Source organism: Xiphophorus maculatus, chromosome 13 (genome assembly GCF_002775205.1).
Source record: "Xiphophorus maculatus strain JP 163 A chromosome 13, X_maculatus-5.0-male, whole genome shotgun sequence".
Classification (NCBI taxonomy): domain Eukaryota; kingdom Metazoa; phylum Chordata; class Actinopteri; order Cyprinodontiformes; family Poeciliidae; genus Xiphophorus; species Xiphophorus maculatus.
Window position 1 is genome coordinate 12,117,143 of NC_036455.1, and position 17,191 is coordinate 12,134,333.

Genomic DNA, 17,191 nt, shown 5'->3' on the forward strand with positions numbered 1-17,191 from the left:
GGGGCATCTTGCACATCAAAGGAGAAGGGGTCCGCAAAAATTTGAAATGTGGCTCTGTGTGTCTTGAAGTCTGCAAATCTGTGATCAAATTCCTCCTGTAGCTTCAAAATGACATCCACATACTTCTTACCACTGAATGGTGTGCCTGCATCCATGAGTGCCTTGCATGCTGGGAAATGGCAAAGGTTTGTCTGAGAAAGCTGGGCTTTCCATAACATAAGTTTTGCAGAGAATACTCTCACGTTGTCATAGGCAGCACTGACAAGTTGCCCCTGGCCTTGTAACTTCTTATTCAGTAGATTAAGCTCATGTGTAATATCAACAAGAAAAGCTAAGTCCATGAGCCATTTGGGATCACTTAGCTCGGGAACAGCAACCCCATCTTTCTCCATGAAGGCTTTCACTTCCACCCTCAACTCAAAAAATCTCTTCAATATGTTTCCTCTGCTGAGCCAACGTACCTCGGTGAAGTAGAGCACATCCCCATATTCTGACTCCATTTCCTCTAAAAAAGCACGAAACCTTCTGTGCTTTAAGCTCCTGGATCTGATTTGGTTGATGCATTTCACAACGACAGACATCACATTGTCAAACTTCAGGCATTAGCTGCAAAGGGCCTGCTGATGGATAATGCAGTGCAGAGCAATGGCCTCCTCCACACTCTCCTCTTCCAGTTTTTTTTAACAAGTGCCACCAGTCCATTTTTCCTCCCTGTCATTGATGGCGCGCCATCGGTTGTTATTCCAACAAACCTCTTCCACGACAAATGGCATCACACAGCAGGTGAAATATCTCCTGAGCGGTGGTCTGGCCATGCAATGGAATTACTGTGAGCAACTCCTCTGTGACTTCAAAATTGTCATCAACACCACGGACATAGATTGCGAGCTGGGCAGTGTCGGTGATGTCTGTGGTCTCATCAAGAGCAACTGAGTATACACTGAAACACTTTCCTTTCTCAAACAGTTGATCATAAACGTCACTTGACAGGTCAGAAATGCGCTCTGCCACGGTGTTGGCAGAAAGGCTGATGCTGCTAAACTGACCTTTCTTTTCTGGACAGACAATACTTGCAGCCTGTAATATGCACTTTTTAACAAATTCACCTTCTGTGAAAGCCTTTCCTGCTTTAGCAATCATGTCACTAACCACGTAGCTAGCTTCGACTGCTGCATCACTCTCTTCGTTTGCTTTCTTAAAGAAATCTTGTTGCCTCAGTAGACGTTTTAAGATTATCCACCCGGTTGGCTCTCTCATCTCCCTGGTATTTTTCATACTCCTCAGCATGTCTAGTTGTGTAATGACGTTTTAAATTGTATTCTTTGTGCACTGCAACTTTCTCTGTGCAAATAAGACATGTCGGGATGCCCCTGTGCTCAATAAAGAAATATTGCACTTCCCACTTTTTCTGAAATTGTCTGTGCTCATCCCCAACCTTTCTCTTCACTGCAGGCTTTGAAAAAGACATGTTTGGGGCTGTAGTTGAAGTTTCAGTTTCAGTGTTCAGCCGATGCGTCTTTTCCGCTTCTTTTTCTGTTCCGCTGATGTAACCTGCACAAAATAATCAACAATGTTTTGGCGGGTAAAACTGACGGCACACTTTAAGTTCCGGGTCAGAGGTGAACTCGGATCTCCTCCATTGCTGTTGCTGCTTTCGCTGTGGCTAGCTGCTTATGTTGGCGTTGTTCTAAATCGCTGAAGAACATTGTTGAATCGACCCAAATTAACATAGACGATGGATTATATTGGGTGTTTTCTGGTAACCACTCGACGGTGAGTTGTTTATTTTACGTCCTTTGTTTTTTTATATAATAGAAATGCGATGGTGACACGCCACTTAAAATCTATGTATTGGCGTCTTAAAATGGTCTTGTAGAATAAAAGATCCTTCTCTTTTTGTTAATTTTGTGGCCGAATTGAAGATATGTCCTCAAAGTATTAAATAAGCCCCTTGATTTGTGTAAATTTGTCCTTTAAGGATACTTTTAGTTGCTTTTCATTGATTTTGTGAACGGCCAATAAAACTCTGGAATCGGTTCATTTCTTTGGAGTTGCGCAACAAAACAAGAAACCAATTCAACATTTCTGGAAACAGTATTTAAGTCAATTCAGTTTCATTGACTTTAAATGTAAATTAAACTTGGATAGAACTTAAAAGTGCACTTTACTTCATCTCTAACTTTACTTGGATCTGTAACATTAATGGGATTAACTTGAAATTCATTTGAATAATTCCTGAGAAATACTATATGGAATATAGCTATTTTTTATGGTTGTTTAGTTGTTTAAGTTAAGTTTAACCCTGTTTAAATGCTAATTTTTGTTTTTATTTATGACATTGTTTGGGTCAGGTTTTTTTTCCACCCCATTTCAACCCATGTTGGCGAGCTACCGGATCACCGCAGCTTCGCGGTATGACTTAAGTGAACCAAACTACTTCATTTTTTCGGATCCTATTGCCCTGGATCGATCATGGACTAAAAACAGTCAGATTATTGATTGATGAAACATTAATCACTCTGCATAAAAAAGAACGGACTTGAAGAAGAGAACAAAAACTCTTGGGTGTTATCAGGGTTTATTTATTTATTTGTTATTGTTGTCTTCCTGTTGTGTTTATTGTTTATACTTATAGGAAAATATAAATATTATTATTATTATTGAGTACCTTCCTAAATATATGCAAAAATGTACATTTGAATAAAATAACTTAAACTTACTACCTGTCTGTTGGTGTTTTATTCACACACACGGTCTCCTCAGCCGATCCTTTCTGATTGCCTATTACCATATTTGGCCGTAGTCAGGCGCTGTAACAGCCGTAATTGTGTAGTGTCTCTTTAAGATACTCTAGTATTGCTAATGATGTCAGAAGTATGTGCCATGGCTTCTCTGTAGAGAGCGTGGGAGAAACGGGCTAGACGGACATGTTAGCTCCCTAACTTTTTAGTAATGTTACGGGTTGTTTGGACGCTGCTCAATTTTCATGTCTGATAATATAGCAGCCGTTCAACCGGGCTTGTAAGGTTGGTGAAGAGCGTATTTATTAAAGGACAACACTGTGGAATTCCCAGTACCAGTGTGGTTGGGAGTTTTTGACCGTCCTGACGAATCTGCCGCCTCCTCTCCTCCCTTAAACACAACCCAAGCGTTACAGCGCCTAACCTTAATTACGTTACACTGATCAGCAACTTCCGGGTCTAGACTGGATGCTGAAGCACGTGAAGCGGAGCGGCCGCGGAAATTGCGCATGTACCGCATGCAAATAATGACAAATAGAAAATGCAAATAGGCCCGGCCGATGTCCCGCCCCCGAGAGCAATATACTCCACCGTGATTGGTAGGTTCGTTCAGCTGTGCACACAACACTGAAAAGTGCCAATTATATCAAACTCGCGGGCCGCACTAACATTAAACTTTCATATTAAGGCAGGGGCCACAAACTATCGTCCCGAGGGCCACAGTTGGCCCGCGGGCCACGAGTTTGAGACCCCTGGTATAGAGCATTTCACTATTGCTGCATTCACCCAATCACTAACACAAAAGTGAAAGTTCACACACAAATACGTAGGTTGGTAGGCAACTGTGGATGTGCCTTGCCCAGGGGCACATCAACATGTTACTGGAGTCGAATTCTCAAATTTCCCTTCTTCTTTACACAGAACCACGATCGCCATTATAATGGCCAATAAGTGATCTGAAAAACCCTCATCAACAGCATAATGACCTAGAATCTTTGCTGATCTGAGACAATGTTGAGTAAAACCAGTAGATTCCTTTGTTTCCTTTGTTGGTTCTGAATAAAAAAACTTTGTCAGATAATTACAGCAGATGGATCCATTTCCACAGGACAGAGAAAATTAAACAGATTGAAAACTAAATCACCTGTTTACATTTTATTATACACAAAGTATTTTATAATGAAAATACTTGAGGTAAAAATAAATATACAAAAACAGCATACATATAAAAACAGAGAGGGTAAAACTAGATGCAATCAGTCTGAACAAAGTGAACAAAAACATTTCTTGGAGGCAAACAGTCTAATATTTGTTGAGTTACAATTTTAAAGAAAATCAATTAAATAATGTTTTCCACTTGAATGTACATAGATTAGGCAGATTTAGTGTAGATTCTACTATTTAGAGGCAGAAACTCTGTTTATTCAACATCTTCCCCATTATCTTTAACTTGTTAATTATGTTATAATTTTTTATACCATAATAACCCAAACACAGAATTCAGAGCTGAAGACTTGTTAAACACATGTAATTTTACATACTTATACATTCTATATTCGATTTTTTAAGGACTCTAAACAGTTTCCATTTCCTAAATTGGGAATAAGTTTTCTTGATCATAAATTTAGGGTAAATAAACATTTAGAAGCATTTTATTGATTGCAAATAAAAAATAAGGATGCACCGATTTATCAGCCATCCGATTTATTTGTGCTGATTTCCTTAATTCAGCCGACGCTCACATGTGAAGTTAATTTTATCTCCTGATATTATTTACCTCAGCAAAGGTTTAAAAATCAGCCACTGTCTGCTGCTGCTGAGAGATTCACCAGGTCATGTCTGCATGTTGCAGTTATCGATAGTCACCCCATTGTTGCCAACTCAGAAACTTTCTTACTATATTTATCAACATTTTAGAAAAAATAAAGGTATCAGCAAAAATCGGAATCTGCAAGTCGGAAAGTATTCAGTAGTTATAGTACTGAAATGAAATAAAAAACCCAAAACAACAAACAAAAGAGGCTCAGTGGTTCCAATAAACATTTCTACAAAATGTTTTCTAATCAAATCATATGAGTTTTACATAAAACGTTTGTAATTGAAATAAAAGTACCACCTCATCATAAACTTGTAACCTTTCATTATCAGAATGAAAATATTCTAAAAACATGACAGCAGAAGGTAGACTATTGTAAAAATACAAATTTAATAACGTCATAAATCGAATAACTTTTTGAATGTTTATCAAATAAAGAACAATTTGCCAACAACACATGTTGTAAATTATCTTTTTTGTCACCTTTAACCTTTTTAAACTAAAAACTGGTTGAACAGCAGAACATTTTATCGAGTCCCTCCTGACATAATTAGAGCAAAATATATTTTTAAAATACTAAACTGTAGTTGGATTTAACAATGTGATGCTAAATAGCAAGAATATTTGAAAAGAAAGGCCAAATATAAAATAGATCACAGAAGATGTACATTTGATGTTTTATTTGGATGCAGAGACTCAAGAAAACTCATATTTTGGTGCCTTGGTGTCCAAAGTCCTCATTTGTTTCTTTTAGCTGTTGAGACAGATACATAAGCAGAAATATTATTTATTGAATGTTTCTATGCACTTATGTTCATACAATGTTGGCACACAATGCATTGAAAGAGAAAAACGTTATAGCAATGGGACCTTACTGTTACACCAGAGGTTTGCCTTGGCTGTCGTCTGAACTTTTACTATCTAGAGATGAAGCTTCTGGGCATGATGGTGACGTCTTGGTGTCTTCAGAACCTAGGAAATAAACATTTTGTGTCTAAAATACATTTTTATTGTTTTTCAGGTTCTTTGACAAAGTTCACATTGTTATTGCTTAGTTTCACTAAAAAGCCTTTAGTGAAACTGAATCTCTGATCCTGAGCTTAGTGGTCTGTGATTGTTCAGCAGGGACACAACACAGATTTATTTCTCTCCCGAAAAACAAACCACATAAGAAATATCAGTGTTAAATATCAAACCTTATTGCACGTAATGGAAACCCTGTAAATTCTAGACACTAACAGGTACCATAGAATTGCACAAAAATCCATGAGGGACGGCGGAGTCCTGCTCTGTGAAAGAGGTGAACGGAGCCTCATGCAGGAAGTCCATTAAAATGCTGTTTACATCGTTTTAAACTGTGTGATTGTGAGGGGGAATAAAAATAGCAACAAGTATTTTGTTCCATATAACACAGTAGGAGTGTAACAGGTAAACCTTTTATGGATGCAAACTCCACTAAAACCCACCTGTTTGTATTTGAAACGTAATCAATTACAAATTTATTGATGGAACTTGACTTAATGTCGTGTTTTGATTGTTGATTCTATATTGCTTTGTGTTTCTCTGTTTGATATGATGTAAAGCACTTTGAAATGCCTTGCTGCTGAAATGTGCTATACAAATAAAATTTGATTGATTGATTGATTGAAACCTTGAAAACTTTGTGCAGTTTGGTTGCTGTTTCCACACACATCTAATTCTTGCCCAGACATTCATACTTCATGTCTCCCTTCACTCACTCTCTACTCCTCATTTTTATTTTCTGACTCAAGTAATGAAATTGCAAACATTTATAATGAAATCTTTAATCACAGACAAGCTTGATTAAATTTCTCCGTTGTGGTTTGGCTGCAGCAGCAACTCATACAGTCCCGTAACTCTTATTGCACAAAGTTACAGGAGTTATCAGGATTTTATTTTGTCCAGTTTGGACAATGTAATTAGTCTGACATAATTTTTGAAAGAACACAATAAGTGCCAAACATCAGACAAAGACCAGAGGAAACTACAACGTTTGACAAAGAGGAAGAAAATATGATCAAACATTTTAAATACTTACTGACAGCAACAGATTAAATAATTATTTGTTTAATATAATTAGCTCAATTCTGTTCACTAACTATACAAATAACTTGTGGTTGCCAAGTATAATTAATTATACTTGACAACCACACAATATCAGAATAAATACCTACTATCCCATCTGTACATTTAGATGATCTGATATTTGAGAACAACTTCATCAGTTTCACTGTAGTTGTTGCTCCTCTCCACACAAAGTTCAATATAAATTATTTACTAATACTGAAAACAATTAAAAGCTAATATGACTTATTCTGACTTGGAATTTATCTTCTGTTTCACATATATTCATCAAATGTCCTGCTTAAAACATATCTTACTGTCCAACAGTTGAAGACAAAAAGCTTCCAGACAGCAAGTAAAAAGACACAGTCCGTTTCCCCTCACTGTCTGGAGTTACAGAAAACCCAATTTATCTTGTTTTAGGTCAGAATTACCTAAATTATTTCCATTTCCTAAATATCACAATATTGACAGACAAACTATGTCAGAGATTAATCTATTAACATCTTCAAAGTAAACAGTTTACATATAGAATGAGTACTGTCTCTTTAAACAATGAGGCAAAGGTCATGTGATCGTATTCTGGCTTTGGAAACGTCTGATAGGTTAACTGATACATTTGAGTTAATTGGAGTCACATCTGTGGATGTTTTTACATATTTCAAGGCCACACCTGAAACACACTGATTTGTTTGACACAATAAGGTCAAAAGAAATCAGCCAAGATATCAGGAAGAGAACTGTGGTTCTGGTTCCGATGCTTGAAAATGCATCATTAATCTGTTCAAACAATTATGCAAGTAAAGACGTGGTGGGAATGTCCAACCATCATACCTCTGAGTAAGGAGATCAGTTCTGTGTCCCAGAGATCAACAACTATAAATATCTGACATATTCTGTCTATCATTATTCTGGCATTTAGCAAATAGAAATAATTTTGGTCATTTGTAACTGACCTAAGCAGGAGAGGTTTGGTCTGATTTAACTTCTAACAGTGAGAATAAATGTGAATATGTTTTTAATTATGTGCATGTGTGTATGAGACAGAAGTTTGGTTTGGAAATTACAATTCATGCTGATCCCCTGATATTTGTTCTTTCACTAAAACAAACTGAACTTTCTCTGCTCAAATGTTACATTTTATTTTGAAATGCATGTTTTCACCTTCCAGTTCAGTACAATTAATATCTCATCATAATTATCAATATTCTCTCATTTTTTCACTATGTCACAACAGTAAAAAATGATTGGGTTTATTCATTTTGAATCAAATTAAGCTGTCTTTGAGTCGAGGGTTTCTGGCATTTTTTGTTTGATAATTATAGTTTTTATGGACCCCAGTCTAAAATTATATCACTTTTAGATCATAAAGTCTTGCTTGGTCTAAACCTAGGTGAAGTATAAGGGTCTAAATCAAAGTTACACATGTACATGACATTAACTCATCTCTAAATCAGGTTTATATAAAACTTTAACATTTAATCAAGGCTAATTCTCACTGGGTAAAGAACAACAATCAAAACACAGGAAAGAAAGACACAATATTTGTCTCTCACCTTTAATCTTCTTGTAAAGAATGAATCCAATAATGACAACGAGACCAAGGAAAACCACGGCAACAGCAACAAGGATGGTCATAGTGTTGCTATTTACTGTTGAGATGCTTTTCACTGTTGAGAAGAAAAACCAGGTAACATTTATGCAGAATAAAAGTTTTGTTAATCCTTTTCATCCCATTTTGTCTAAACACCATAGCCAGGTTTTAACTTTGTTCATCTTCTGCTTGTTCTGGTTTACTTTCAGTTAAAACAACTGTTAGATGTTAATTTGATAATAATGCACATACATTTTGCACATTTTGTAAAGATGTTAATAAAATTACTACAGTGAATGGTTACACACAGTCCAACTAAACCTAAAACCACAAAATTAATAAAACAGAAAGTTTTTGTTAAAAACAGGTTTTGATCAACAATAAAAAGAAGTAGATTGTAATAGCGGAATATCACTAAAACTGAATATAAATCTAAAAACACAAGTAAAACAGACAGAACATTGGAATCAGTATATATTTGTCTTTACATAATTTATACAAACTACTCACATTCATTGTTCCTGATTCTTGTTTTCTCCAGTCTGATGACGTCTCTCTCGACTCCAGAAAGCAGAAACACACATTCGTACCTGGGCCAGGCTTCAGGTGGAACAGATGAAAGATAAATGTTGATACTCATCTGGAAGGTCCCATCATTGTTAGAGAGAATCTCTCCTTTTTCCACACCATCATGAATCTCCTCTCCATCTTTCCTCCAGAACATTTCTGCTCTGTTAGGATAGAAACCTGTAGCGTGGCAACTGACTGGAGGGGATGAAGATTTCTGGAGGAGAGAAACTGATGGACGTTCTGCAGAGTAAATAAAGCAAACATTTTTAAATCCTTTATAAATAAAAACATAATTTGTTTGTAACTAATTTATTTACACCAAATACATTTCAAAATACAGTGAAAGGTTGGTAAGTTGATTTCTGAACAAGGTTGTCCAATGTGGAAGGAAAATGATGATACAACAATGTAGAAAAACTTGTTGCAAAGTCCAATAACTGCTTGAAATAGTTATTATTGAGGCATGTTCAAACAAAACAAAGTTCACACATAAATGTAGTAATGTATTTTAAATAGTTGTGTATTTTAAACTGCATAACATTTTGCAATACCTGTTCTCATCAGGGAGTTTCTCCCACAGTTCACATATTTCTTCATCCACTCAGGACAATTCTCAGTTAAGTAGTTCTCCTCGTTCTTTACAAAAGCTACATTACGATCCCATTTTTGTTTGGTGATGACAGCTTGTCGGGTTGGAGCGATCCAGGATTTTGTCTCCAGGCTCAGGGCAATGAAATCTTCTCCATCCTAACCAAACTGATCATAACCTTTGACCTCTGCAGTCTCATCATCCCACTCACAGCCATACATGTGCTGAACAACGTGAACTCCTGAGACAAAGAGACAGACTGTCAGAAACATCAGTGACTTTACAACACGACCATTTGCTTCTAATAAAGTTCTAGTGAAATAAAACAGTTCAAGCAACAAAAAACACTTTAAATTTAAACCACGAGTTTGTGTTTATATCTCCAGAACACTGACAGGTTTTTTTTAAGTGGGGTATGTTCAGCTACATCTACCTGTAGTTGTTTTTAGGACAGCACTATATGTCACAAATATATTGTCTTTGCATTTTCAGTGAGCAATATTAATAATAATTTATTTGATAAGTTTATCTTTCGAGTCGTTTTCTCTTATTTATATCCCCAGAACCAAACATGGAGAAGTATGGAGGAATTCTGGAGCACATTTTCAGTCTGAAAGCAGGATTTCATGTTTTTGGTTCTCAAAACTTTTAATACTTGTGCTTACATTTTCAGTTTGAAAGCAAAACTTCATGTCTTTCTCCTATAAACTTGTAATGCTTGTACTCAAAAGTTCTGCTCTCTTCCAAATTGACTGAGTTTTCTCAAACCTTTCTCCTGTCACTCAAAACTTGTCTCTGCTCGAATCAAATCTCCGCTTGCAAACCTCACTGCTTGCTGCTCACACTGGAAAAAAGAAGTACTGTTGCCTGGCAACCTCTAAGCCAATAGAATGAAAGTGTTGTACTGGGTGCTCTTGTTTCCTTTTAGTGCATGTGCCTGTGTGGCTACTAACAATTTTAGCAACCTGCACCGCCTGTCTATCTATCTATCTATCTATCTATCTATCTATCTATCTATCTATCTATCTATCTATCTATCTATCTATCTATCTATCTATCTATCTATCTATCTATCTATCTATCTATCTATCTATCTATCTATCTATCTATCTATCTATCTATCTATCTATCTATCTACCTATCTATCTATCTATCTATCTATCTATCTATCTATCTATCTATCTATCTATCTATCTATCTATCTATCTATCTATCTATCTATCTATCTATCTATCTATCTATCTATCTATCTATCTATCTATCTATCTATGAGAAAGTGTGTCTTTCTTCCCATTAGCAACAACAAAAACAATTAATAAATGGTGAAATCCACACAAACCTCCAGTTTGGTTGAAGCGCTGCTTTAAGATTTCAATGTTGGCTTTGAAGATCTGCTGGTTACCCAGAAAGTTTCCAGTCTCTCTCTCCCAGTACTGCTGGTCAGTGATCTCCCTCATCCAGTCCTGTTTGGGCTCTGCTCTCTTAATCACACTGTCATAATAAGCAATCTGAACATCATCAACCAACGCAACAACCACAAACTCTGGGAAGCCTGGGACTTGAGTGGACGCAGTGTAGAAATACTTCAGAGAGTGGGTCACTGAAAACAGAAAGAGAAAAATAATTAACTCCCATGTTATGTATGGGGAATTATGAGGTCATTGTCCCTGCTGGACAATCACAGCCCACTAAACTCAGGACTAGAGATTCAGTTTCACTCTAGTTTTTTTTTTTTTGTGAAACTAAGCAATAACAATGTGAACTTTGTCAAAGAACTTGAAAAACAATAAAAATGTACTTTAAACACAAAATGTTTATTTACTAGGTTTCTCAAGGGAGTTAATTATTTTTCTCACAATCTCTGTAACTGTTTTTAGTTCCTCTTCATCAGCAACAAATCCTGTGAATTTGATAATATTTACTCTTTATTTGTCAAACTTACTCGGGGGGGACCTTATATTTTAGCCACTTGGAAAAATCCGTTCCCCCTCCATGACATGGGACCTTATTATTTTTTCATAGATTAAGACTTGTTGGTAAATTAATTTATTCCCATGTTATAGACGGGGAACAGATTTTTTCAGGCAGCTAAAATGTATGGTTCTCCCTCATAACTTTGGCGAATAATGAGCAAATGTTTTCAAACTTACATGATTTATTGTTGATGATGAAAGGAATAAACACAGTTAAAGACTTGTTGGTGAATTAATTTGTTCCTATTTTATGGAGGGGGAACGGATTATTTCAGGCAACTGAAATTCTCAAAAATTGTTGTGTGACAGCATGTAGTATACTAGAAATTTCCTTAATCCAGTAATCTGTCATATTTTACATTATAATGGGATTTACCAGAAGATCTACACTCTCATCTTTTCAGGAAGTCTTAATTTTTGTGCCCTGCTATCAGCCAGTTTCCATCCTCTAATATCAGCAATGAAAAATTATAAATACACACAATGTGCTGGAAAACTGTGTTTGGTGACTGACTTTTATTTGTCAGGCTTAAGTGACAAAAGTTGGAGAAAGACAGATTCTCTTTGCGTTTAAAATAATAACACAAAACAGCGTAAAAAGACCTCGTTTGTTTATTTATTTTACAATTGGTAAACAACAGCTGCCGATTAAACTGAATGTTACAACCTTGACATGATTATCTGAGTTGTTTTAACCGAGTAATCGATCAGAAACGATCAGATCCGTTTTTCTGGCTGCAATGCGCGCTGCCGCATGCAGCCAGCAGGGGGAACAGATTTTCACACAAGACCTCTACAATTAAATATGCTTTTCACAAGGTACTTTAATGAAGGTTAGGGGAAATCTCAAAAAAATAAATAATAATAAATTTTAAAAATCACTCCCGTCCTAATAAAACACAGAGAAATTCCAGCGCACCAGCATGGGTTACCACAGAAACGCAACAGGACTAAAATAAAAAACAACAGAGAGACAAATTGTTATTCAAATCTTACATTTTTTCACATCATGCTTAAGTGTTAAAGATCTGTTTGTATTTGAGTGTTTGGTTAACCGGAAGTTAATCGGAACATTTTCTCTATACATTTAATTCACATAAAACAAGAAAAAAATAATAAATATATTCTGCAAACCTACCAGCTGCAGTGGTGTGGATTCCCAGAATTAGCAAAAGGACAAAATTTGTCATTTTGTCCGTCAGGACATCAACTGTCCTGCTTTGTTGATTCACACAGAAACAGTTGAAACGGCTGTAAACATAAATCTGAACCAATGGAAAAAAATATCCGAACATCGACGTCACCTAAATCCTGGCGACATGAACCTGTCAGGTTGTCAAAACGAAACTAAAACCTGCTTCTTTTATCACGTCATTACCTAAAATGTTGTTTTGACTGATTTAATATCCGTGGATTTTACTACCATTTCTACCTTTCTGTTAGATTTTAGCTTTAGTTTCCTTGTAAAACTTTTTTTTTTTATCTGTCTAAGATCCTCTCATGTCAAGTCTTGGATTTAAGAAAACGGGAAAAGTCGCAGTCCGGTGTTACTGTCAGGGCGGCGGGTGTGGAGGGTGGCAGGAACCAGCGGAGGGATGAGGGAAGTGGACTAAAGTTAGATTTCATGGTCAACCTCTGAGTCCAAGAGAGCCGCGAACTGAAACACGTTCTGTCTGCGCGTCCACACAAAATATTTTTGAAATGATTTATCAGGTATTTTATTCATCCCAGAACCTGGTCAGCAAGATATTTCACACTGCAGACATGCGCTTAATTTCCAGCCACGCTTTGCATCTAGCTGTGTTTTTATCAATCAATCAATCAAATTTTATTTGTACAGCACATTTCAGCAGCAAGGCATTTCAAAGTGCTTTAGATCATTACAAACACAGAAACACAATGCAACATAGAATCAATCATTAAGTCAAGTTCCATCAATAAATTTGTAATTGATTACATTCCAAATACAATTCTAAACAGGTGGGTTTTTAGTTGAGATTTAAAAGAAGTCAGTGTTTCAGCTGTTTTACAGTTTTCTGGGAGTTTGTTCCAAATTATTTATGTAAATAAGAGCTGCTAAAAACCTTTGTGAGACATGTATTCTTGTCTATGATACCGTTTGTGTTATTGTCATTCTTGTACAGCACTTTGGTGCAGTTTTATGCCTGTTTTAAAGTGCTATATAAATAAATTTGACATTGACATTGACATTTTTCCTGGAAAATAAATCCTCTATTTCTAAAAATCTTCACAGATTGGTCATTATTGTTGAAATATTTTCATTAGCATTTAGAATATTTCTAAACAAAGACTATCCCTCCCTAAATGGACAAGTGTATTGTTATTGTTTACACAGGCCATCTGCACACGTGCTCTGGATGTATGGCAAAATAACTTCTGGTCAGTGTTTTCTTTATAGGGTTTCAGCTTCGTTGCTTCAGAACTGAATTGTTCATAGTGACACTATAGTGTCTCGACTGTCAAGTGGAGAAACATCTGCACCTTTGATAGAGCTTTACTGGAGACAAGTTACCAGAAGCCTTCAAGGACTCAGCATATGAACATGTGAAAAGTCCACACACGAAAGGTTTACTCTACCATGATGTGAATCCCAACAGAGCAGCCCTCCCCTCTGCTTACACACAAAACTCCACCAGACCAGCAGCAGCAGCCGCAATAAGGAAATAGTGGAACTGAACAGTTGCTGAATTTATCGTGCAAACTGCTTCTTAGTCCAAGGCTCATAAAAATGGTTGTAAGTGGCATAATGAGAAGCACTGCCTTGAAGACATGATGAAGGCGGAGTCTGAAAGAGTGGGAGCTTCTTAAAGTGACAGAGGCCCAATTTCAAGGCGTCAAATTGCGAAGTCAAATTTAATTTATATGATACATGTACAGCATTTTCATAACAACTGGAGGTAACGTAGTTACTTAATTGTGCAATACAATGGTGCTTTATTCCTGAAAAAAACATAATACCCACCACTAAAGTGAACAAAAAATACCGTATTTACATTTTGTGCTGGTCATTCTGGACAAAGTTAATGTTGCACAGCTGAGTCTGAGAGTCTGAGCTGGTTTTCTGTCTGTTTAACCTCTTGCTCTCTCACTCTGTCTGGGATTGTTTGGTTTTTAATCCAACTTATTTAGTAAGTGTTCATAATAAGCGTCATCTTAAAGCCCTTTACTACACAAAAATACACAATTTATATTTAAAAATATATTGTTAATTTATTCCAACTATACAGACAGAATAGTCAGAAACATTTCATTGCAGCCCTGATTCTGCACAAGCATGTAGAGGCAGAGAAAGTGTTTTGCACCGAGTCATTAATCATTTCATACTGAGCATGTATGTGGTGAAAAGAAAACCTGTAGAAACTGACCCACTGTTTATCTGCAGAGACCTGCAGGAAGTTTGAAACGTTCAAATAGTACAGAAGCACTGATCCAACATCCAGGAGAACTTTAATTAGTCCAGCCTTGAAGTAACAAAAGAATAGACTAATTTTTCAGCATCACCCCTAAACAGGATATTTCTAATTTTGACAAAATTTTACAAATAGAAAAAGGAAATCCTAGAAACCTGTTTAATACGGGATTTAAATAAAATGTCTTGCTGAAATTTACAATCAAAGTTCTTTACTTTATTTCTACAGGAGATTAACTAAGAGCTTTTTTCTTCAGGTGATCTGGACCAAAGATAACAACTTCTGTCTTGTTTGAGTTTACAAGCAGAAACTGAAAAGTCATTAAGGTTTTTATCTGACTGATTGGGTTTGTGATGATTTATGGAAATCTGAGTACTGATTGTAACCATGGAAATGGATCCTATGCTGACGTACTTTTACAAGTTTTACAACCTCAGAGTGTGAAGAAAACATTTACTTTACATGAACAAACTGAAATGTGTCAGACATACATGAAGGTTTATTTACAGAAACTCAACAGACTTTGGTATGCATCCATGTAATAATCATGTTCATATCTAAAGTCTGGGAACTGAATTATTCTGGTAGGAACTGGGTCCATTGAAGAAGCTGAAGTTTTAAAATCATTCACAATTTACAACCTAAACTATGTTAAGCCACTAAAAAAAGAATGACAGTATCTGCCACCATGTCTGAAGCAACATTAACTAAAGCAGCACAAGATGTAAACAAACTTAGACACTAATTATTCTCTAACTAACTATAAACTAAAACCAGAACAAAGATGAGAGTTAATCCCTGCAGCTACCACCGTGAACTTTACCCTTTAAAGCATAGCACATAGCAGTGAGGTATACTAGTAAAAGAGATGCTAACAATAACATTTTTATTATTGTCTTTTATTCAGTCTATCTGGTTTTAACACCATGTGTTCATTCATAAAGACACATTCAGGATTTCATGTTTATAGAGCTGCTCAAATACAGAAACACCCTTTAAGAATTAGAGATTTACTGTCAGTATAAAGTTTTGTTTCCAAAGCCAAACAGGTGACACTTTTTCCTATTTATTATAAAAATTTACATTTCTTAGAAGTGTTTCTTAAAGTAAATCTAAATTTAATCAGATAGGGCAATTAAAAAACATGTAGTTCATATGAACTTTTATGTTGTTTAGCTCCTAAACCCAGATTAACATGGTGTGATTCAGACAAGGAAATATGATGCAACAGGTGATCAAAGTGCCACAACAGCCATGATGCCATTTTGTGCCTCCCTCTGTTTTAAAATGGCGTTCAGACAACAACTCTGACTCATGTGACATTTCCGTACTTGTGAAAGACAAACACCATGTATAGTATAAGGAAAAAAATTTAATTTTATAGTTCACAGGGCATCTGAAGATAAACACTCTTGAAAATAAAACTTTAAGGTTTTAAATAAAAACAGGAGCTGTATTTCTCAGATCAGTGAGCCACATCTAAAACCTTTCTTCTTTGTAAACATTGGTGCAGCTTCTCCGGTATGCAACAGAACAGCTGACCTGACGTGACGTGACTAACAAAAGCTAATGTTATAAAAACATACTTGGCACATTGACTGATCATGGTTACTGGTTGTGTTAGAGCGCCACCATCTGGTTACCTGGGAACATCCTCTAGGCTTCATATTCTGTCTGTTAGGTTTTGTTTTTCTATAAAGGCAAAATGATTCATGCAAATGTTGGCACAGAAAAGAGGAAGTATTCGTTACCTTGGTAACCATCTGATTAACCTTTGTCAGGACAGAGAAGTTTGTTGTCTGACTTGTTAAGCCACATTTCCCCATATACTTGTATTTAAAATGTACTTACGCAAATGTAAGTAGGTTTGAAATATACTAATATTTTTTTTTTCACCTGGGTTTATGATATTCATTTTGTGCTTTGTTTCTGTCATTACTGTGTGTTTAAAGTTATTATGTCAAAATTGGTACAAGTATGCTTTTAATATACTTGTATATATTTATAGGTACATAAATATAATTGTACCAAAATACACTTTTAAGAAATATATAAATTAAAAGTATGCTTTAAGTGAACAAAATATGTATTTGCTCAAGTGTACCAATGGAACAATATGTTTTTAAAGCTGTTTTGCGTATATTTTAAAGTATATGCTCAATGTAGAATCTTTGTAAAATTCACTTAGCGCTTACTTTAAAAGTAAACTACTAAATATACTGAAATTTCAGTGTATTTTAAATTATATCTCAATGTATAGTAACCTTGTCCGTGTGAGATGAAACCTCGCTGTTCCTCAGACTCTGCGTTTTGTTTTCTTTAATATTGATTGTCGGAAGGAAACTTGAGGCAGGAATCGGACACACACGGCCGTTGAGATCGTGGTTCAGAC

General features: G+C 35.9%; 1 protein-coding gene across 1 annotated transcript; it reads right to left on the reverse strand.

Annotated features, from left to right (window-relative positions):
* Positions 1–3,958: 3,958 nt before the first annotated feature.
* Positions 3,959–13,218, reverse strand: LOC102225479 (major histocompatibility complex class I-related gene protein-like). Its single transcript, XM_014472174.2, is given in 7 exon segments — positions 3,959–5,311; positions 5,433–5,529; positions 8,199–8,312; positions 8,747–9,046; positions 9,358–9,636; positions 10,735–10,995; positions 12,507–13,218. Coding segments are annotated over 6 exon segments (1,206 nt in total). The 5' UTR covers positions 12,664–13,218; the 3' UTR covers positions 3,959–5,311; positions 5,433–5,434.
* Positions 13,219–17,191: the final 3,973 nt, after the last annotated feature.